The sequence below is a fragment of the Crinia signifera genome, chromosome 4 (genome assembly GCF_055691185.1).
Source record: "Crinia signifera chromosome 4, ASM5569118v1, whole genome shotgun sequence".
Lineage (NCBI taxonomy): Eukaryota > Metazoa > Chordata > Amphibia > Anura > Myobatrachidae > Crinia > Crinia signifera.
The window spans coordinates 102,522,384-102,545,953 of record NC_139220.1 but is presented as its reverse complement, the minus strand read 5'-3'; the positions used below and the strand labels follow the sequence as shown (position 1 = coordinate 102,545,953).

Here is a 23,570-nt window from a genome sequence, read left to right as displayed (position 1 = left end):
GTTGGTTCCGGAAACAACCCGGGACTAGAGCTGGTGAGAAAGGTTCCAGGGACAAATTCCTGGCATTTCAACCCTGCTAGGTAGCAGGGTTGCTACCGGGTCCTACCCGGACTACTGGCTGGTGTGAAAGGTGCAGGGACATGTTCCTCCTTCCCGGGTTGCCTCTGCTAATGCGGATTTGCTAGCAGGGCTACTTTCTGGTTCTGGTGGATGCTCACATACATGCCCTGAGGCAGCATACAGTGTACAGGGAGATACTGTACATGTTCTGTGGCACCACAGACCCCAGAAGTGTGTTTTAAACCCCTGAAAGCCAAGAATGTCTGCATTGGCAATCACAGAGCATACAGGAAGACACTGTGCAAGCTCTGTGGCACAACAGACCCCAGCAGTGCTATGTTAACCATGAAAGCCTGCAATGTCTGCAAAGGCCCGTCCTCTCTCCCTTTACCCCTCTCCCTAATTGTCTCATCTTTGTGAGCCTAAAAAAAGCCATTTCCAATAATATTCTCATAGAAATGCAGGGTTATCTCGGGTTCAGTGTGAAAGGTGCCGACCCGGATTGTCCCGGCTTCAAAAGCATGCATGAATGGGTCCCTACCCGGGAATGTCCCTGGAATTAAATTCCCGGGTTGGTCTCTGCATTTCTGGTGTGAAAGGGGTATGACATGTCTGTGATAGAGCATCTTATTTATAATGTAGAAGAGACCTAGTGGAGTCAGTTCATGATCATGACAAATGAGATGGAGTTTTGACTGACCGTTTCATAATGCTAGGCTGCCATTTCAGTGTATCGATGATTATTTACGGATATTTTGACTCTGTTACATCCCACCCCAGGGTACAAATCTGTCCTCATACAACATTGCTGCTGTCACTCCAAACAGATCCTGAAATGCGCCAGGTCCAATAAGTTTTCAATCAAATTTTTTTTTACGAAAAACTTGTCTTAGTCATAATGCAAAGACACATGAGGAGACTGTGCTGATCAATCTGATAAGACACTTGTATAGTATATCTGTGTGTGACTGAGTCTATGAACCTGTACAGTGTACACTAAGTGCTACAATGTAGCAGTAGCAGTTATTTTGTGATACAAATTCTGCTGTGCTACGTATACAAACTGTTACACACAATAAGCAAGTGTCATATCAAATTAATCAGCACATTATCCTGGTGCATTTGAAGGTGGCCATACATGCAGAGCTTTGAATGTATTGCATGCGACTCCATTCTTCACTTCCGAGAGGGGGTCCTAGTCTGTGGTCATACTTGCAGCTGGTCTGACCTGACTGATGCATAGGGGACCACACATCGGATGTCAAACACATCCGATTAGACACTTTTCACCCAATTTCTCTGCATTATCCATTGGAAATGGGTGAAAAGTACATAAATTGGACTAGTGTATGGGGGCCTTTAGAAATGTTGAAATGCGTTGAAGACACATTTTCAGCTAAAAGCGATGCCCGATTCTAGCAGAGCTGCACTGGACCTGTTGGCTCACCCAGGCATCTCATATTGTGTGGCGCATTGAGGCTAGATGTAGGCGGACACATCTGTATGAGGATTATATTATCCCTCACACACTTTTCCCTCTCTCACTCCTACAATGATCTCCTCCCTATGACATTAATGGCACCAAACGTTGGAGTTAAGCTGGTGCTGCTTTTGCAGATATTATAACTGCATGTGCAGATTTTCCCTAATGTTATGCAATGTTTCCTACTGTGATATTTAGCATTTATTTTCCTTCCACTGCTTTTGCTCAATTACCATTTAACACTTAGAAAATCTAATAGTAATGCCAATATAAAATGGGATTGAAACTATTTGAAGTAATGTTTGAGCAGAATTACTGAAACGGCAATGAGGTATTTTTCAGTTCTAATGTTTAACACCGATTCCAGTACATCAGTTTTCCCAGCCATGCAGTACAGACAGACTAGAACCTTTTACACCTTCTCTACAGTATTAAAGCTCACTTTAATCGCTGCCCGTCTCTCTGTGGTTTGTTCTTTTACATCCATCATTTTGTAATCCATTAGTTACACTAAACTAATTGAAAAAACAACCTAGAACAAGCAGGGAAAGCATTCTAGATTCAGAGCAAGTCAGTATCTTACCTCTCCAAAGCCCCCTTTGCCTAGAACTCTGTACTGACGAAATGTATTCTTTGTGACCATCTCCCTGTAAACAACAGTAAGTACAGCATGAGAAAAGGTCTCCGCCAAAGCAATGTGTTATTGTACAAAGCATTGTCCCTCACCTTTCCAGACATTTCCACTGCAAAAAGCGGTTGTAATATTGGCTGTCCAGGTAATCTGAAAATGGAGCCATGCTAAGGAAGTCATGGACAAGTCTAAAAGAAAAAATAAATTGATTTTATGGTTTCTGCACACCGCAGCATGCTTACTGTTACATGGAACTGCTTCCTTTATGTTAACACTGAATTGCTATATACCCAAACCAAAAAAGGGGAATTCAATTGGTTTCCGGCAACCATAGTGCACGTCATGACCAAATGCAGTGGTATTAGCCACGTTACATGCCTAAACCCAAGCCGACTACTGGGTGTACTGCCCAAATGGCAGTATGGGTGGTTTCTCCTCACCGCCTAAGGAAGGGGAGAGCAAAAATAATGGGCATATGCAGTACAAATAATTGAATAGCACCTGGTCACTCCAGACAGCAGCACAAACTAATTTAATGTAAAGCACCTCCTTGTATGCTCCCTCTCTCATGCTTACTTGGAGCAGTCTTTAAAAAGATCTTTACATGGTTTGTTTTCTAAGCTCTCTGTGCAACCACTGACAAGATTCTCAGGGACCTCTGTGATATAATCTTCACTCTAGGAGAAAAAAAAAAAAAAAACACTATCAACACAGTGGGTATATGCAGCATTTGCGTAAAAAAAATAAAAATAAAAAGGGACTTAACTGCGAAACTATAGAAAATCACACTAGACACACTTGGGGAGAAGACACTCAAGACAGCACAGGAACATAGATGTATTAATAAAAAATAAAAAGTCTAAATTATTACGTAAAAATATATACAGCATACACACATACATGGGATATATATTTTCTGGAAATAACAATATACACAGTGTTTTTATACCAAATGCGCTAGATGGCTGTCAGCGGCCCACACCATAGAGATGAGGTCTGACCAACTCCTCAAAAGAAAGACAATTTGCACAGAAATTTTGTTTCTGTGCAAATTTCCTGGAAATAGCCAGAAAACACTTTAATGAATCATGTGCGTGTTCTCAGACAAGCTACTCTATTGTATTGTACATAGACATTTTTTTCATTCTAGGAAAAAGGGATGGGGAAGCGAGATATATACCATTAGGGATGCAGTCAATTTACAGACGGACGTTTTACCGAAGGTTATTGTACCAACAGTCATTGACCAACAGTCAAAATGTTGACACTGTTAATATACAGTCATGTTCAATTGACCGATATGGTCAAAATACCAACATTACCGATGACAGTAGTAACCACAAATGAGATCTTGTGATTGGTGCTTTCTTTATGATCTCTTCTCATGGAAGATGGTAGAGTGGCCTCTGATGTATTAGAGAAATTCAAGTTTTATAAGACAAATAAATAAATAAGCATTTTAGTAGCAACAAAAAGGAATATATGATAATGGTGCATATTTAAACATATATTGCTATAGTTCTAATGATGCACAAAAAAATTGCGACTTTTTTTTTTGTGAGTGCAAATTGTGATCGGTGTCAGAGTGCGACATGAAAGGCCCACACAAAAAGCCAATGGTTGGGGCCCATAAGACATTGAAGGGGTGTGGTTAGTCACTAAAGAGGCACTGCAAGCTACCAGAAATTCACCATACATGGCTGCAAGAGCAGAAACACACACAAATATATATATATATCATAACTTACAAAACTGCATCCACTAGCCTAGATAGCTAATCCCATTCCTTTCTTTCACACAAACTACAATATTGTGGACCTACAGGACTCTTCAGTTCTGCACAGATGCATTTGGTTTATATTCTGTGTCCCCTATGCATATGCTATAGAACATACTGAAATTTGGAAGCTTATTAATGAGCAGTTTCACAAAACTGCAAGTTTTCATGATATGCCTATTTAATGTGTGGTTTATAAACCATGTGATTTATTCAAGGTACAGTAAAACTGAAATCACATAGCAGAAAATCAAAAACACATTCAATGTTTGGAACTATCCCCAGGATAATCTTCCCATATATCAAGCAGATGTTTGGCAAAAGGCACTGCAAAGAGCAGAATAGTTTAAAAAAAAAAAAAAAAAAAAAAAAAAAAAAGGGTTCCTTTGTTTAAACCAATGAAACAGCCCAGTATTATGTCTGGTTATCCTAGGGGTTATAATATTGACCAAAACTGGGACCTTTTTAAACAAATGGTAAAGGCAACTTACTGTAGCTCAAAACGATCCAGCGTGTAGGTGGACACAAGTGCACTTGCAATGCTGCAAGTAACCGATATAAGTGACCGCCAAATAGCTGGTCTACTATTATTTCTCTTGGTCCTGCCAATTGTAATCAATCCATAAGCCAGCACCTGTTGAACTCTGGCAATCACAGAGCAATGATCAGTAATTAGTTGAGAAGCGAGAGAGACTGCTTCCTATTGGGACTATGACAGACAAAGGCAGATTTATTAAGCTTGGTGAAGTGATAAAGTGTCTGGTTTTTTATCACCGGCCAATCAGCTCCTAACTGTGAAGTTACAGGCTTGGTTTGAAAAATGACAGGTAGGAGCTGATTGGCCAGTGATAAAAACCAGGCAGTTTATCACATCACCGAGCTTAATAAATCTACCCCAAAAGGGAAAATTGGAAAAGCAAGCATTTTATTTGACAAGAAATTTAGGGTGAAGGTGAGAATTGAACTGAAGACTTCAGTAAGTCTCGGAGGTAGCTGGGCACTCCCTCAAGAGTGAGGATGACAGGGCCACACCCCCATTCCCAGCTGGCAGATATACCTTTTGGGCAAGCACACAGATGCCATACCATGCCACAGCACCCTGCCTTAAGGCTAGCAGGGACACTAGATCACATTTTTGACATTATTGGAACACTACAGCTGTGCCCCTTATGTATGCTACCACTTGCTTGAAATAACATTGGATGCCAGAGCATGCTGCCACAAAAGACAAGACATGACAAATAAACAAGGAGAGGTGCATCCTTATAGGCTATTAATCCACATTCAGAAAATCATGCCAGAGACAGGTGAAGAGATAGGCGTAGCACTACATTTTGGATGCTGCTGGAATTTTCATCCTCCAAACAGTAAAATAAATCCTGCAGTTGGATCTGGAGGCTGTGGAGAGATGTGACTTCATTCTAGTGGCAGAACTACCATTTGTGCATTGCACCTGAGCCCCCTGAGTACTAAGGGGCCCATTGCTGCCCAGACCAGCAATGACTTATTGGGTTGGTGTAGAGGAGGGGGCCCAAAATATATTTTTTGCACCTAGGCTCCCCACTCACAAGTTCCACCACTGCATTATACACGTTTCCTGAATGTACCCATTGCACATTAAAGAGGCCAATCCCGCTATGGAGAATATTTCAATCCCGATATTGGAAAAATGCCCCGGGATTGGCATTCCTAATACAAAGTGACACATTAAAAGTCATTATGTCCCTTCACTCATAGTTAAGCTAAAAAGAGGCCAAACAAGTAGTACTTTTATAAAAGTTAAAAAATAAATAATGCTAAGTAACATTTACCCTTCTTCCCACACACACACACAAGTTTAACTTAAACGTGGCTATTCTGAGGTTTGAACCCATTCCGAGCCTGACAGGACAGCCTGTCAGGCTCGGAATGGTTCAGAGTTATGCTTTAGTGTTAGCAGGATGGACTCTAGAGACTTGTTTTCTCTTTCCAAATGAAAAGAGATACTCCTCAAATACTGTAGTAAACCTGCTACGCTGAAAAATGTATCTTTAAACTTGATTAAAAAAACAAACAAACAAAAAAAACATACATTAATGACAACAACAACAAGGAAAAAAGTCTAAACATGTATAAGGTGCCCATATACCGTACAATTATTGTATGCAATTTGGACTACATCATATTGCATTGCATACATTTTGCAATCTAGTACAAAAAGTATGTGCAACACATACTTTGTGAGATGGGTGCGGGAGCGCGCATATCGTACCCAACAATTATACAGTGTGTGGGCACCTTTAGGAGTGCTGTAATTGGGTGCCCAAAAGTACCTCAGGAATGAGAAAGAGTAAATAATGGGCACTCGCGCCCTCCAGGGCAGTTCAAAACAATTGAAAACATCCATGGGTACAAATAAGAAATATAATTTGTCTGTAAAATACCAGAACCTACCAAACCAGGTTGAACTAGATGGACGCAAGTCTTTTTTCAGCCTTACCTACTATGTAACTATGTAAAACCCCCAGTTAGCATTAAATCCATTTTAAAAGCAGCATAACACCTCGTTTAGAGAATGGGGGAAAATGCTAATTTATTTTTGCATGTAGGGAAATACTGCCTGTGCTGGCATATAGAACACACAGCTTACTTTGCACACTGCGGTTTACAGTTAAACATGAACTCGTCCCCCTCCAACCTCACATTTAAAATGTACCAGCTGCAGTGCATTATGGTATTGCCAATATGTGGAATTGTATAGTTTAGCTATATAGTCTGATCTCTTCAACAAATTAGGAGGAGGAAAGTGTTGTCTCTGGATGGCAAACAGGTAAGTTAAATGTAATGAAACGTCACTTTTATTCAAACAAAAGTAAAATCTCCAACTGCCTGTAAAATATTAAAATAAGTGGTATATAAAGGGAGATGGAGGGCAAGTGCAATAAAGAACTGATTTGTTAAGCAAAATAAAAATATTGCTGCTATTCGTTTATTTTATTGCTATTAGACCACCGTAGGTGCTGTAGCAGTTATTGCGGGGCAATCTCTTACAACATGGTCCAAAAATGTATATCAATATTATATAAACATTACAGATTATTACATTATAACATTTAGAGGGAATAGGTGTAAACGTTTTGTTCTTTATTTAGTTAGAATCCCAAACCAATATATTGGTTTCAATTATTCAGATGTGCAGTTGGAAACTAGTCACATGGTCTGTATTTTCCCCTTCAATGTACAGTATACTGACCATTCAATTGAGGAGGTCAATGGCCTTCAGTTTCTTACTAGCACTATAATCCAGATAACAGATGAAACTGGTTTGAACTTTAGACAGTTGATAGATTTTAATATGTGGATATAAGTGACAGTTTATAACATTACACTTACTTATGCACAACCCCTCGCACCCCCGTATATAAATGCAGTGAAATGACTCATGTCCCCACTACATCTGCCCCTAGTGTAGATACATTAGATACTTTCATTGCGTTCTAAAGACAGGCCAACATTGCTATATCTGCTTACATGCCAATTGAACAAACTGTACTATTAAGATACTTAGATGCCAGTTCATATCATCTCCTTTAACAATAGCAGCATTATACTGTTCCATCACACAACAAGGAAGAATTCATTTTTTTCTAGTAATAAATAATGTATGCGTAACAGTTTAGCTAATGAACTGCAATGCATTAATGCAGCCTTACCAGAATGACATTACGGTATTATGCAATGCTTCTAGCAGAAGCAGTAAGGGTAGGCTACCATTACACAACGTACAGCTTAGTGTCCCTGGTAATTCTGATTCTGTACATCAGCCATATTTCTTACCGTGCTTGTGAGGTATTTCTCAATCAGCATCTGCCCGCAGTCTTTACGCTTCTCGTCTGGTGACACTTCATACTCTACCTACAAACAAAAAGGACATGACAGGATGCCTGCAGCAGGTAACTTATTACTATCTATACAATGACCACTGTCCAATCATACCACAGCATCTAGAAAGTGGACGCATCGCATCAGCTCAGGGCGAGTCTCACAAAACTGACGGAATAGAAGACGTCCAATGGGTTGACGGTCACAGAGACTGTGATAGTCGTGTTCTAAAAGACAGATAAATGTCAAACTGTATTGAAAAATAAACATTAGGACTTAGAGGACATCTAAACACATTCAATGCATTAAAGGGGTGTAGTTCATAGGGTTTACAATTTTTTTTCTCCACTTTTAGGGTGTTGATGTTGACACCTAAGCATGTGGGCCCCAAATTAGTGGGTCACTGTTCTCCAAGCATTAGGCTAATGCGTTTGCTTTGATACTGCGGCACACTTTACCATTCCCAGTTGTAGTCCACGAGGACGGTGAGGTATGAAAAGGTCAGAAAATGTGTCGGTAACTGCCATATAGACCTTTTGCTTGTGTCGACAATGGCAATCATTTAGTGTTGACCTATCGTCTGGATTAAAACTGGCATAGACATGAGGCAACTAGAAAATTCTGTAGCTGATTGTGTACAGTGTGGGAAGCCCAAAGGGACAGTTAGGATGTCTAGAGCAAAGAGTGACATTTGCCATGTGAAACGGCTGCCGATACAAGCTTATATATATGGCCACGGAACCCATTGACACACATCTGGTCTGAGATTCTAAAAGCACTCTGGTCATATGAGATGAAGGGTATATAAAGAGCTTGTGTTATGCACATTAATAAATGATTTATTCCATGTTCTCCAAAAGCTAAACACTAAGGGTCTACTTCAGCATGGATCGCTAATGTAACAATTTGCAGTGAACTGAGAGGAATAAGCCGCCACTCAGACAGAAAGAGAAAATGTCTCTTGCTAAATTGTGAGAGAATTGTGAATGGATCAATAATTGCCATCCACTTACAAATCCATATTTTTGCCGTCTGCACAAATGTGAGTAAATCTGTGACTAAGACAGGGTGGAAGTGGTCATCGCGGATATTACAGACCCTCCTGAAACACACCTGAGCATGCCTGCGGTTTTTTTTTGTGGCACACCGAGAAATGACGGGTTTCCACCCCTGAACAGCAGCTTTGTGTCAGTCAAACGACTAGGGGATTATGTTTACGATCCATATTCATTTTATATCACTAATTCCCCGCATGTGTGATGCATACGGTACGCATGCACAGTCTTTAAATAATCACTCCATTTGCAAATACTTTATTTAGCGATCCAATCTGAATTCGCCTTTAAATGTGGTCAAAATAACCAACAACAGACTTGTCAAACTCACATGCAGATGAAAGTGCACTACTACATCACACATGTTGTTGGAAGGGAAGTGGTAAGAGGAAGCTATGCAATAGTCTTAGCCAACACTGTAACCGTGGAACATCATACAGCTTTAATAAAGCTATAAAAACCCTTTTTAGGATTCAGAACTCAGTCAGAATTAACAGGAGATGGCATGGAGAACTCACCAAGTGTACGCCTCAACTCTTCACACTCACTGATATGTGGAAACTGTAACATCTGTCGCCATTTTTTGCTCTTTCCTTTCCGGTTTCCCCCACCACCTGTACATAAACCAGAGTTATGTCAATTCCACTTCTGCAGGGCAGATGCCAAATTTCATGTGTGTAGGCAAATCTTTTAGCATGTTTGACTAGTGCATACACAACCTCTATGAAAAGCCTATTAACATGCAAATACATGAAAATTATTGCAGATTTTGCAAATTATTTTTAACACATCTCCAATGCTGAATTTTGCATTCATTCATTTCTAAATGTGTGTCATGAAATGTATACTATAATATAAAATGCGGTGCATTATATCATGTGAACTAGATGAGGTTGAGTGATGGTTAGGGCTGATGCGATGGAGATGATTGATGATGGGAAGAGCCACTTAGCCATAAGAGTCCAGTATGTTTTACTGATTACCTCCTTAATAATAATATTTCCCCAACCCAAGTTTCAGCAGCGATACACAATGATCACCAAAACCCAACACACACATTTCATTACATGATAGAAACACAGTTGTACTTTTAACATCATGTGACATTTAAACACTGTTATGGTTGTCAGTGTAACACTTGCAGATCTGTGGCTCTTACAATTAAACAGAACGTAAAACTGCAACGTACATGGCCCAGCACAATCAATACATACATACATGCACACCCTCAACTGCCATGCCCGTATATAACCTCAGACTAGCCCGTAACTTACGTCCATACATCACAAGACATATGCAAGTTTTTGCGGGGCGGACTCCCAGCCTGTCAGTCCCATGCATGAACACACATACAGAACACACATGTTCACACATGCACACACATATTTACACACACACTCTCATACATACACATACACCTACATACACACCTTCCCTGGCTTTCAGCAGCACGGTGTTGGCCACGATATTCTCGAGCTCCATAGGGCGGCCTGGCCGGGGGCTCCGAGCCTCGGGCGGCCACTCACTTTCTCTGCTTCCACCACACTCCCTGCTCCCTGCTGCCAGTGACAGGCCCCGCCCAACCCGACCAATCGGCGCTCCGCCGCACCCCCGTACACGCCACTGATTGGCCGAGAGCTTTGCATCGACATTACCCTCTTTCCTGTCCGCACAGCTGCTGTCCTATCACCCGAGCCGGTTGCGGCCAGTGTCACAGACACAGTGTGCTGGTATAGGAGGGCAGGGTCTTATGGGAGGTAGCCTCGTCCTCGTCGGGTATGTGACTGGGCATAGTCAGTGTCACTTGCTGCCGCCCTGCCCCTTATATTTGTTTGCGGAACCCATGGGGATTAATACCAGCCAAACCCTTCGCCGGAGATCTGCCCCAACAGCCGCCACGTGACGTCACGCGCGGCCATGTGTTAGTTGGCAGGCAGAGTGGCTGGCAGTGGTGGCTGCACACTCAGTGGCCTAATAGTAGAACGGCAGCAGAGCATTCAAGGCAAGCTTAACATAACACAAATCTATGTGCTCACGTTTCAATTTCTTAAGAAGTTGTAGGCTGTACAGTATGTCATTATCATTAATATACAGTATAGCGTAGGATTGCACTGATTACTATCCTGTCACTAAACACTGTTCTCTACAGTTCCAATACAGTCATTTTTCACGAATGACTATCCATTCGCTGTACACCATAGTTGCCTACCCTCCTGCATTCTGCAGGAGACTCCCTGAAATAGCAGCAATCTCCCTCTCTCCCTCATTAGTCTAGCAATCTCCCTCATGTCACCTAGCCCACATTACACTGTCACATTTTTGGAGAAAAATGGAATGAGAGACAGATACATTTACATTTACATTGAATCATCAGCGCCATTCCCCAGCACTTTAGCAAGTATAGTAGCTCTTACTAACTGCTTTGGGGATTATTTACATTTGGATATAAGTCATTTTAAAAGATTCCTCTCAGATGTAACAGTACACACCCACGCTTCTAGGTGCCATATTCACAATCTCTCCATATATGGAACTAAACACGCCCTTTGGGTGGAGCATGACACCCCCCCTCAATGGGGCGGTGTGCAAAATTCTACTACCAACTATTATCTCCCTGAAACTAGTTTTCAAAAGTAGGCAAGTATGCTGTACACTGATCTCGATACAGTTCCTATTCGCTTAGTTATAACTATATAGTCCAATACACGCTGATCTCATACACTATACATACAGTGATCGCTGTATACAGTTCCTATACACTGATCACTATACAGTCACTATACATTATACTGATCACTATATAGTCCATCTACTCCAGGGGAGGACAGACTTTTGTAACCCGGGATCTACTTTTTGCACACTTATACCCCTTTCACACCAGAAATGCAGGGAGAAACCCGGGAATTCAGTTCCCGGGACAAGCAGGTACATTCCCGGGTTTGGACCCATTCACACCAGAAATGTCCCTGCATTTTCTGGTGTGTGAAGGGGGCGGGATGGTGGCGGCGGTGGGGAGAATACTCACCCCGGTTGCTGGTCCTCCGCACAGCCCAGGGATCCACACAGGCGGCAGCGCAAATGACGGGACAGGCGGCGGATGAAGATGACGCAGCTGTCCGGCCTCCTCACTGCCGCCGGAGAGCTGCGTCATCATCATCCACTGGCTGTCCCGTCATTTGCGCCTGCCGCCTGCATTAATTCCCGTCGGAAAGGACACGGAGGACACGGCAACCCGGGTAAGTATACCCTACACCTTTCACACCAGCCAGGCCCCCGGGTTGAACCCGGGAACAACTCTGCTACCTAGCTGGGTTGGATTGCTGGCAAATTAGCCCGGTAATTTGTCCCGGGTACCTTTCACACCAGAGGTAGTACCGGGTTGTTCCCGGACTCAACCCGGGAATTTAGGCTGGTGTGAATGGGGTATTACAGATGGCCCTGGCCTCCTCTTTTCCGCCAGCCTGCCATCCGCTGGTATGTGGTGGATAGCGAGCCGCTGAACGAAGCATCCCACATGCTTGTGCAGCCATTGCTGAGAATGGTTTGGATGGCAATCTGCTTGCAGGGATCAGCTCAGATAAGAGCAGCTCCATCTGTACCTGTGATGTACTGGAGTGTCCCACTGAGCAAAAAATATTCCCCTCACAGGCAATGTTCCCTCTAATTTTACGAAGGCTGTGTGCGGCTAAAGATTATGTTTGTGCAACTTTGGAATGAAATTTACATTTTTGTGCGTCACTTATATATAACTGGAAAATGACGTTCAGCATTTGTGTTAACTTTACTTCAAAATGATATTAAACATTAAAACATTAAAAATACAGCACACAATGTAGTTAATGGGTAAAACACACATTAATTTAGTCCACAACTGCAAAAAGGGACCACTGCTGCTTTGTGCGCTCTGTTGTAATGTCTGTGCGCATGCTCGTTGAGTTGTGTGCGCGCGCACGTGCGCACAGCTTAGAGGGAACACTGCTCACAGGGCAATATGCCCTTATACATTATGCCATGTGTAATGAGCCAAAATTCACATTATGCCACACAATATGAATCAAACTTCACATTATGCCACACAGAATGAGCCAACATTCACATTATGCCACAAGAAATGAGCCAAAATACACATTATATCACACAGAATGGGACAAAATTCACATTATGCCACACAGTATGAGCCAAAATTCACATTATGCAACATGGAATGCGACAAGGGACATAAAAGCAAGGAAATGGGGACAGAGAGAGTTAAAGTAGGGACAGGGAGAGTGACATCAGGGATGTAGGGACAGAGAGAATGACAGCAGGGGCCGATAAGAGTGACAGTAGGAACAGAAAGAGTAAAAGCAGGGAGAGGGACAGCACCACATAACAGCATCAAAAATATTATATATAAAACAATGGCAGAAACTGGGATGAACTCACACTTGTGAAGAGACCCTTTCTCACAACAGAAATGCATGATATATCTTATTTTTTATATGCTTTTGTCATTGGAGAGGGTCATCTCAGTGGCCTGTGATGGAGATTTGTGCCCCCCTATATATATATATATATATACCCAGAAGCGCCAGAAGTGGGAAAAGCAGCAGTCACCAGTCTTCTCTTGAAAGTATAAGTCCAGAGTTTAATCCATTAAAAACAATAGCCTGCCAACGTTTTGGTCCTGATGCGGACCTTTATCATGGCGATGGCAATACAAGCAGCAGTAATCAGTAAACCAACATATATAATATAATATATATATATATATATATATATATATATATATATATATAAACACCCATGAAGAAAAAGAAGTGTCTTATACCCCTTTCACATCGCAGACACGGTTTAAAAACCGGTATTTTAAAACGGTAATTAAAACGGGTCAGAGCCTTAACAGTGACCCAGATTACCGTTTTAAATACCGGTTAAGTGTCATTCACATAGCACTTGAAACGTTTCATCCAGAACACGTTTCAAGTGCTATGTGGGTTGTGTGTGGGGGGGGGGGGGGGGGGGGGAATCACATGGAGGCGCACAGGTCATTCAGGTAGTGGCCGGCGGCATAGCTGAGCTTCTGGCCAGGATGCAGGGACTCTGCCATCCTGACCCAGAAACCGGTCACGTCCTTCCAGCCGGTATCACGGCTGTCACTGGCCGCACAACCCCCGGCAACGCAGAGCGCACTATACGACCAGCGGGGGGGGGGGGTTTCAAAATGTGGTTTGTAGTGGGGTCTGATATTACTGTGACGGCTGGGACTCAGTGACACCAGTGTGATCTGACGGCTGGGACTTGGTGATGCCAGTGTGATCTGACGGCTGGGCCTCGGTGATGCCAGTGTGATCCAAGCTGCAGAACTGAGTTCCACAGGTCTCTCTATGATACGTGTAACAACATATGGAATTCAGTTCTCAAAGCTGGGAACTAAGGATTCGCTCCGTCCAGGGCAGCGCCTGAAATAAACAGACAGCGTTACCACCGCGGGTATATTCCCGGCGCCTGGCTTGGCGCTCACCTTCTTCCTCTGGCCGGGTATCGCTGCGTCTCCGGCAACTGGCTTGGTGCTCCCCTCAGCAGCCTGCCTTCTTCCTCCGGCCGGTTGTCACCCTGTCCCCAGTGCTCGCCTCAGCATCCTCCTCCATCAGCTCCCCTCCGCTCGCCGATCACCGATCGCCGGAGCACAGGTACAGGGGGGGGGACAACGACTGGGGGGACAGAAGCTGGTCACGGGGGTGTCCCGTAGAGGTGCTGCGCCAGTGGTGCACACCTGGACACCACTGGCGCGCACCTATTGTATAGCAGTGGGATTGTGTGTCCTGTGTGACATATAGGAGGGGAGGGGGCGCCACAAATTGTGCTTGTGCTTGTGAAGTTTGCCTGAAATACCGTTTCAGACAAACTGTACACATTCACATTGCACAAAAAACGGCAAGGAACCGTGTAGGACTCTGCTTTTTACACGGTTCGAAATGCCAGTTAATTTAAAACGGTAAATTGCCTGTGGTGCATTCACAGTGCACCCTTAAACGTTTTAAAAAGGGAAAAAAACGGCAATATACCGTTTTAAAAGTGCGATGTGAAAGGGGTATCACAGGGTGCACTGAGAATCAATTACTTTCATAAAATATAACCTTTATTTATTTTGAATATAAAAAGTCTCTTATCAGAAGGAGACTGTATGACCTTGTCTCAGAGTGAAATATTTAAAAGATAGATAAATGTGATAAAGAATGAAAAGAAATGTGTACAATAAATTTAAAATGAGAAGAAAAGGATGAATGTGTGTGTGTCAGCTTATTTCACAGTTCTTGGCTTCAAATTGCCTTTATTATAAGTTGCTACTTGCTGCTGCTAGTATGTTACAGTTTAGCCAGCAGTTATGTTGCCACTGGGATTTGTAAGATTTGGTGATTAATAAAGAGGCTTTCACTGTTACAGATCTTATATATTCGAGATTGCTCTTATTATATATGTATTTTTACAATATATCACAGTGTTGGTGTTCCTCTTGTAAGCAACGCTAAAATGTTCAGTTTAATGTTGTTATATATTCCCAACAGACTGGATGGAGATTTAATAATTATCTGCGCTAAGAGGTATAGGGGGGACCCTTGTATGTATTCTGTTAGTTATAGGAGATATGTCCTTTTTGTATTAATTGTCTGACCTGCATGTACCCTGTATCCGTATTTGTGCGGCTTATCCGCTGGATCAGGTGCAGTCAGAACTCAAAATAATTCTATTATTGGACCTCTCCACTTTTATAGGATCAACTTTTATCATGCAGCCTATGTATATCAATACAATGTTTATTGCCCAGAAATTAGCGATATCTTTGCTGGGATCGAAATGGCTGTCTTATTTATTGTTGATTTTTATGACAGTTGTAAACAGTCTAATAGTTATGTAATCCTCAAAGGTCCAGGAGTAGTTTATAGTACTACCCCTCATACAATCCCCTCCTTATTTTACACCCGTTAATGAGCGGTTCACCTCCGGGTAGCGCAGTAAAATTTTTTATTTATTCCAATGTGTTGTTCAAGCACCCAGTCGTTTTATTTACTGAACAATTAGTGCCTTAAACAGACACACAATAAGCATCTGTCTCCCATCATGCTGTACCCGCTAATAAGGTTGCTTAATACTTTTTAATAATTCTATGCATGGCACACAGCAATATTTCTCTTAGCATCCGCCGAGATCTGGGGGTCTATGTGTCTATGCACACAGTTCCCTCTTTCTCTGCAGAGCTGCAGGGATCGTGACAGTATTTATGTAGGTCCTGGGTAACGCGATGTGCGTATTCCCGGTACCTAATAGTAATTGCATAAATGGCACACAGTGGTCTTCTAAGTGCCCGCAGATATCAGGGGGTCAGTGTGTTCATGCACACAGTGCCCTTTTTCTCTGCAGGGCTATCAGACTCAAATCTCTGTGGTCACACTTAATAATGCGCCACTGTCTATATCTGTGCAGGTCCCGGGTAACACAATATGTGTGCTCCCGGCACTTGCTGCTCACTCGTGCTACTACAGGTTTCTATCACGGATATGCATATAAATATCTACACAGTCACCTGAAAAATACAATCACTATAGCATTGCTTACTGATCTATTCCCTACGTGGTGCAACTTAGCTGACTACACACATTTACATCCTATTCTGGCTACCAACGATCGTTTCACTATCGCTTCCTCTGATACCTTGAGGAAGCGATAGTGAAACGATCGTTGGTAGCCAGAATAGGATGTAAATGCGTAGATAGTCAGCTAAGTTGCACCACGTAGGGAATAGATCAGTAAGCAATGCTATAGTGATTGTATTTTTCCGGTGACTGTGTAGATATTTATATGCATATCCATGATAGAAACCTGTAGTAGCATGGCGGACATCAACAGCAAGGACGAGAACATAAAATTCACCATGAATTCCAGCTTCCAGACCATCAACTTCCTAGATGTAACAATCACGTTAACATCCGATTTGCGCATTGAAACCTCTGTCTACCATAAATCCACTGATAGGAATACCGCCTTATTAGGGAGCAGTTTCCACCCACCTGCCTCGAAATGGAGTCTTCCATACTCCCAATTCCTGAGAGCAATGAGGATCTGCTCAGAACCCAATGCGGCAAAAACTGAAATTGAGAGCATGTTGAAAAAATTTGCAGCAAGAGGATACCCACGTAAGCTCCTCACCAACACTAAGAACAGAGTCTTAGCACTCAACAGAGAAAGTCTGCTGCAACACAACAACCAGTCATCTAAAGTTGACAGAATGATCTGGACACAAAGCTACTCTACGGCCAGTACAGAACTGGTCAAAATTGCCAAACGCTTTTGGCCACTAATAACGATGGATCCGCACCTGAGCAGCCTCAAAACAGCGACACTTATGCCGGCGTATAAACGCAGCAGAAACATCAAAGAATTTGTTGTCCGCAATTACATCTCTGACATGAAGGAAGCCCCACCCACTACTTTCCTGAAGAGAAAAAACGGCAATTACAGGTGTTTAAAATGTGTAACCTGTGGGGGTTGGAAACGAGAGATTTCTTTCTGCACCCCAGAACAGGAACGCGAATACCCATACGGCACCCCCTCACTTGCAGTAGCACGTATGTGGTGTATTACATCAAATGCCCTTGCGGATTCCTATATGTGGGCAAGACTATTAGGCAGTTCAAGGAGAGAATTGCCCTCCACAAGTCCAGCATACGAGCAGCTTTAGGCACCAAAGGCTCAGACCAGCCGGTTGCCCGACACTGGAAAGCCCTAAACCACAGTCTGCCGAGCATCCGCTATAAAATAATCGACTGCATTCCACCAAATTCCAGAGGCGGCGACAGAGGCAAGGCACTGCTCAAGCTCGAATCGAAATGGATCCATGCCCTTGACACCGTACAACCCAATGGACTGAACGAGTTACTACCCATGTCCTGCTTCCTCTGAATCTCTTCTCCAGACGCCCATAGACTCATCCTTCCATCCACGTTCCCCATGGACTGATCCAGTCATCTCAAGTTGGCGTTCCCTTCCAGCATCCCTGGACAGCCACATCCGATACTCGGACAGTACGCATCCCCAGTCGGACAGCCTCCACTGACCCTGGATCATTGGGATCATATACTACAGTCTTGTAGTTTATTATAGAGGTCCGCTACCTCGAGAGCGACACTAATTGATAAACTTTTCTGGCTTTGTTCGTCATTCTTATATTGTACCTTGCATCTTGTCACCTTTGCGCACAGGGGTTTATTCTCTCTGCTGAGCAGCGGTTCCTACGCTTTTCTCATCCACTGTTCTGACCACCAGGTCCACTGTGTCATACCTTATCACTCACACCCTACGGTTCCCCCTCTGTCTTCACTCTCACTTTTAGCCATTTGGACACCCTTTCTCACCCACAGCCGCCTTTTCACGGTCGACTGAACCACCCAGTAGACTACTGACACTCCCGGGTTCTTCTTTCTGTCTCATTCTGCACCATTAATTTTGCCCTCCCTACTTTACATCCCGTACACCACACACAGATACACTTAGTACACATCTACACTACACCGCCCCGCACCATCCTCAGGGTTGTCTACCTCCCCTTGCCACATTACACGGCAAGGCTGTCACGCTCAGGACGTGAACACCTTTTTAAGCACCATGGCCATGCACATTGCGGGCTTACATACAGGCACCTCCGCACCGGCGATTACCCGCACCAGCTAGATCACTGACACGGCCGTTAGCAGCCGCACACTGACCTCAGACTCAGACACCGTTCATTCACGGTGCACACCTCGCACCAGCGATAACTCGCATCAGTTAGATCACTGACACGGCCGTCAGCAGCCGTACTCTGCACATAGACTTAGACCCTGTCCATTTACGGTCCCTGCCCCGCAGCGCTTATTGACACACCGCAGCTCTCCGTTCACAGCTTCTCCGTGGTCCTCCCTGATTTTAACTTTCCCTCACTTGAGGTTTACACACTACGGTGGTTGACACACACCCCCGGTGAGTCAGAACCTGTCGGTGCAGCAGCGCCGATGATGTCATCAGTTCCCCGCCAGGGGCCAGCATGGTGGTGGTGTGCACAGAGTGATTTGACAGTTTATCTGCTATAAATGTAAGTAATGTTTGTACACTTGTTATGTCTTGATAAAGGGCTACCCGCCCGAAACGTTGGCTTTGCACTATACCAGTGTCTTCCCGTTTTTTGCATAGACTGCCGCCGTGCAGTCCGTAATAATCCTTAGAGTGACTTCTTGCTGCTTTGACCATATTTCTCCTCCGTGAGACAGAAGCGCACCTAAGTCGTTGCATATCATCTGCCTGAGTGCCGGATCCCCTACTTGTATATATATATATATATATATATATATATATAATATATATATATATAAATATATATATATATATATATATATAAATATTTATTGCCTTGACTGGTAGTGATTCATTTGCTGAACCCGAGTGAGTGCCGCTGTACCCTGTATACATACCTCTTCCTGGCGGTTGCACCCCGGTAATATATATATATATAGTGGTACTCCCGATATATGTACATTATGAATTCCCCAAAAGTATTATAATATGGTCGTCCAGACTTTATTGTTTACTGTTGAATTGATTACCTTCTCAGACGCTAGCCTAGCGAACCTAAAGCAATGCGATTAGTCACATAACCCCAGACAAAGGACCTCATGGCCAGGAAGATACACACGTGAACAGGTAGACACCCACGTGGAATGAAGAACCAATGAGAAGACCCCTGGTCTCTTTGTCTTACCCAATGATCACCAAGATTGACTGTCCCACCCCTTAGCTTTAAAAGGGCAATCCCGGGAACACAGACTCAGATATGATCTTATAGAGCACATGCCTGGGATCCTGGGGGAAACACATTTGATCATATTCCCTGCGTCTTTGACGGTGATTGATATCCATATACGTGTTTTTGTTGTTGTGTGTTGGCTTTACCTGCATTTGTCCAAATCATAGTGTAATATTTATCCATGTATAAGTTGTATTGAGTAATTCCTTAAGATTGTATTGTTGGTTACCATATAATCACCTTAGTCCATTAAGGACTTCAATATATTAAGACACAGGGTTAGATCCGCGATCCCAACATAACTGATTGTCTATGTATGCGTATCATTTCTTTAAAATCATAATAGCGTATCAGATGCTTTACAAGGTCTTATTATTATCAGTGTGATTAACAATTAATACAGGATAATAATTGTCAGTAATCGGAAGGTTAAAACGTACGGTATTTTTATTATATCCTTACCCGTCTCAGACACACTAGCGTCTGAGTCACACGCTTACATAACATTTTGGTTGGTAAGCTGCTCAATCAGAGGTGTGTCATTCAGGTGCCAAAAGGGAGGGGTAATTCTGTCTAGGAAAAAAAACATTTTGTATCCCAATTGCACACTGAATGAGAAAATAACTACATATTGATCAGATAATACAGAGATGTTGGTTGCATATATCTGCAGATATAGGGCTAAGCCCCCAGGCCGTGCGTCAAGGCCTCTCTGCCACTGGGGGTCCCTAATACTGGGTATGGGTCTGGGGTGTGGGCCCCCAATATGCCGACACAGGCTGAGTACTCCAGGGCAGCACACAAATGAAAATTAGTAAGGGTTAATAAGAAGCACATAAGTGCTATGTAGGGAAGTGAAGGTGGGATTAAAATACAAAATATATACAATGTGATAGGAAAAATAAGAGTTAATAAAGTGTTAGGGTGTGCTGACCTGGAGCAGACCAGCCCTACCAACACAGGGGGAACCACATTCCCAAACCCATCCCATAAGCAATAACATATATGTCTGGGCTTAATAGCCCAGTGTAAGGCCACATGATAATGGCTTATAACGTCTGAGAGCCAGCTTACCTGGAGATACCCCTGGCTTCTCCAATGGCACTCAGGTGTCAGCAATCCCTCCTAATGCTGACCCATCTATGCCTCTCAACTGCACAACATTTTGGTTGGTAAGCTGCTCAATCAGAGGTGTGTCATTCAGGTGCCAAAAGGGAGGGGTAATTCTGTCTAGGAAAAAAAACATTTTGTATCCCAATTGCACACTGAATGAGAAAATAACTACATATTGATCAGATAATACAGAGATGTTGGTTGCATATATCTGCAGATATAGGGCTAAGCCCCCAGGCCGTGCGTCAAGGCCTCTCTGCCACTGGGGGTCCCTAATACTGGGTATGGGTCTGGGGTGTGGGCCCCCAATATGCCGACACAGGCTGAGTACTCCAGGGCAGCACACAAATGAAAATTAGTAAGGGTTAATAAGAAGCACATAAGTGCTATGTAGGGAAGTGAAGGTGGGATTAAAATACAAAATATATACAATGTGATAGGAAAAATAAGAGTTAATAAAGTGTTAGGGTGTGCTGACCTGGAGCAGACCAGCCCTACCAACACAGGGGGAACCACATTCCCAAACCCATCCCATAAGCAATAACATATATGTCTGGGCTTAATAGCCCAGTGTAAGGCCACATGATAATGGCTTATAACGTCTGAGAGCCAGCTTACCTGGAGATACCCCTGGCTTCTCCAATGGCACTCAGGTGTCAGCAATCCCTCCTAATGCTGACCCATCTATGCCTCTCAACTGCACAACATTTTGGTTGGTAAGCTGCTCAATCAGAGGTGTGTCATTCAGGTGCCAAAAGGGAGGGGTAATTCTGTCTAGGAAAAAAAACATTTTGTATCCCAATTGCACACTGAATGAGAAAATAACTACATATTGATCAGATAATACAGAGATGTTGGTTGCATATATCTGCAGATATAGGGCTAAGCCCCCAGGCCGTGCGTCAAGGCCTCTCTGCCACTGGGGGTCCCTAATACTGGGTATGGGTCTGGGGTGTGGGCCCCCAATATGCCGACACAGGCTGAGTACTCCAGGGCAGCACACAAATGAAAATTAGTAAGGGTTAATAAGAAGCACATAAGTGCTATGTAGGGAAGTAAAGGTGGGATTAAAATACAAAATATATACAATGTGATAGGAAAAATAAGAGTTAATAAAGTGTTAGGGTGTGCTGACCTGGAGCAGACCAGCCCTACCAACACAGGGGGAACCACATTCCCAAACCCATCCCATAAGCAATAACATATATGTCTGGGCTTAATAGCCCAGTGTAAGGCCACATGATAATGGCTTATAACGTCTGAGAGCCAGCTTACCTGGAGATACCCCTGGCTTCTCCAATGGCACTCAGGTGTCAGCAATCCCTCCTAATGCTGACCCATCTATGCCTCTCAACTGCACAACATTTTGGTTGGTAAGCTGCTCAATCAGAGGTGTGTCATTCAGGTGCCAAAAGGGAGGGGTAATTCTGTCTAGGAAAAAAAACATTTTGTATCCCAATTGCACACTGAATGAGAAAATAACTACATATTGATCAGATAATACAGAGATGTTGGTTGCATATATCTGCAGATATAGGGCTAAGCCCCCAGGCCGTGCGTCAAGGCCTCTCTGCCACTGGGGGTCCCTAATACTGGGTATGGGTCTGGGGTGTGGGCCCCCAATATGCCGACACAGGCTGAGTACTCCAGGGCAGCACACAAATGAAAATTAGTAAGGGTTAATAAGAAGCACATAAGTGCTATGTAGGGAAGTGAAGGTGGGATTAAAATACAAAATATATACAATGTGATAGGAAAAATAAGAGTTAATAAAGTGTTAGGGTGTGCTGACCTGGAGCAGACCAGCCCTACCAACACAGGGGGAACCACATTCCCAAACCCATCCCATAAGCAATAACATATATGTCTGGGCTTAATAGCCCAGTGTAAGGCCACATGATAATGGCTTATAACGTCTGAGAGCCAGCTTACCTGGAGATACCCCTGGCTTCTCCAATGGCACTCAGGTGTCAGCAATCCCTCCTAATGCTGACCCATCTATGCCTCTCAACTGCACAACATTTTGGTTGGTAAGCTGCTCAATCAGAGGTGTGTCATTCAGGTGCCAAAAGGGAGGGGTAATTCTGTCTAGGAAAAAAAACATTTTGTATCCCAATTGCACACTGAATGAGAAAATAACTACATATTGATCAGATAATACAGAGATGTTGGTTGCATATATCTGCAGATATAGGGCTAAGCCCCCAGGCCGTGCGTCAAGGCCTCTCTGCCACTGGGGGTCCCTAATACTGGGTATGGGTCTGGGGTGTGGGCCCCCAATATGCCGACACAGGCTGAGTACTCCAGGGCAGCACACAAATGAAAATTAGTAAGGGTTAATAAGAAGCACATAAGTGCTATGTAGGGAAGTGAAGGTGGGATTAAAATACAAAATATATACAATGTGATAGGAAAAATAAGAGTTAATAAAGTGTTAAGGCCCCCTTACACTTGTCAACTTATTGTCTCAACAAATTGAACCTGATTGACTCGAGATTTATCCTATGTGCAGGAGGTTCAATCTCTTCCAATCTCTTGGTTATACTCAATGGCACAGGATTGTGGATTGTGTCCTACACATCAGGCACATAAGATTTTGTCAGACGGCACATCAGATCTCCTCAGATAAATTGACTCAAATTGGATGAAATCTCACAAAATCTCACAAGTGTAAGGGGCCCTTTAGGGTGTGCTGACCTGGAGCAGACCAGCCCTACCAACACAGGGGGAACCACATTCCCAAACCCATCCCATAAGCAATAACATATATGTCT

General features: G+C 43.3%; 1 protein-coding gene across 1 annotated transcript in view; it reads right to left on the bottom strand.

Moving 5' to 3' along the window:
• GRK6 (G protein-coupled receptor kinase 6) overlaps window positions 1–10,566 on the bottom strand; it is a 43,401-nt gene extending 32,835 nt beyond the window's left edge. The window contains exons 1-7 of the mRNA XM_083182076.1: window positions 10,298–10,566; window positions 9,386–9,481; window positions 7,927–8,039; window positions 7,768–7,845; window positions 2,751–2,851; window positions 2,270–2,362; window positions 2,127–2,190 (exon numbers count right to left, since the gene is read on the bottom strand). Of these exons, the coding sequence (XP_083038202.1) occupies window positions 2,127–2,190; window positions 2,270–2,362; window positions 2,751–2,851; window positions 7,768–7,845; window positions 7,927–8,039; window positions 9,386–9,481; window positions 10,298–10,349 (597 nt within the window). The 5' untranslated portion in view covers window positions 10,350–10,566. The remainder of the gene's footprint in view (window positions 1–2,126; window positions 2,191–2,269; window positions 2,363–2,750; window positions 2,852–7,767; window positions 7,846–7,926; window positions 8,040–9,385; window positions 9,482–10,297) is intronic.
• Between the last annotated feature and the right edge of the window lie 13,004 nt (window positions 10,567–23,570).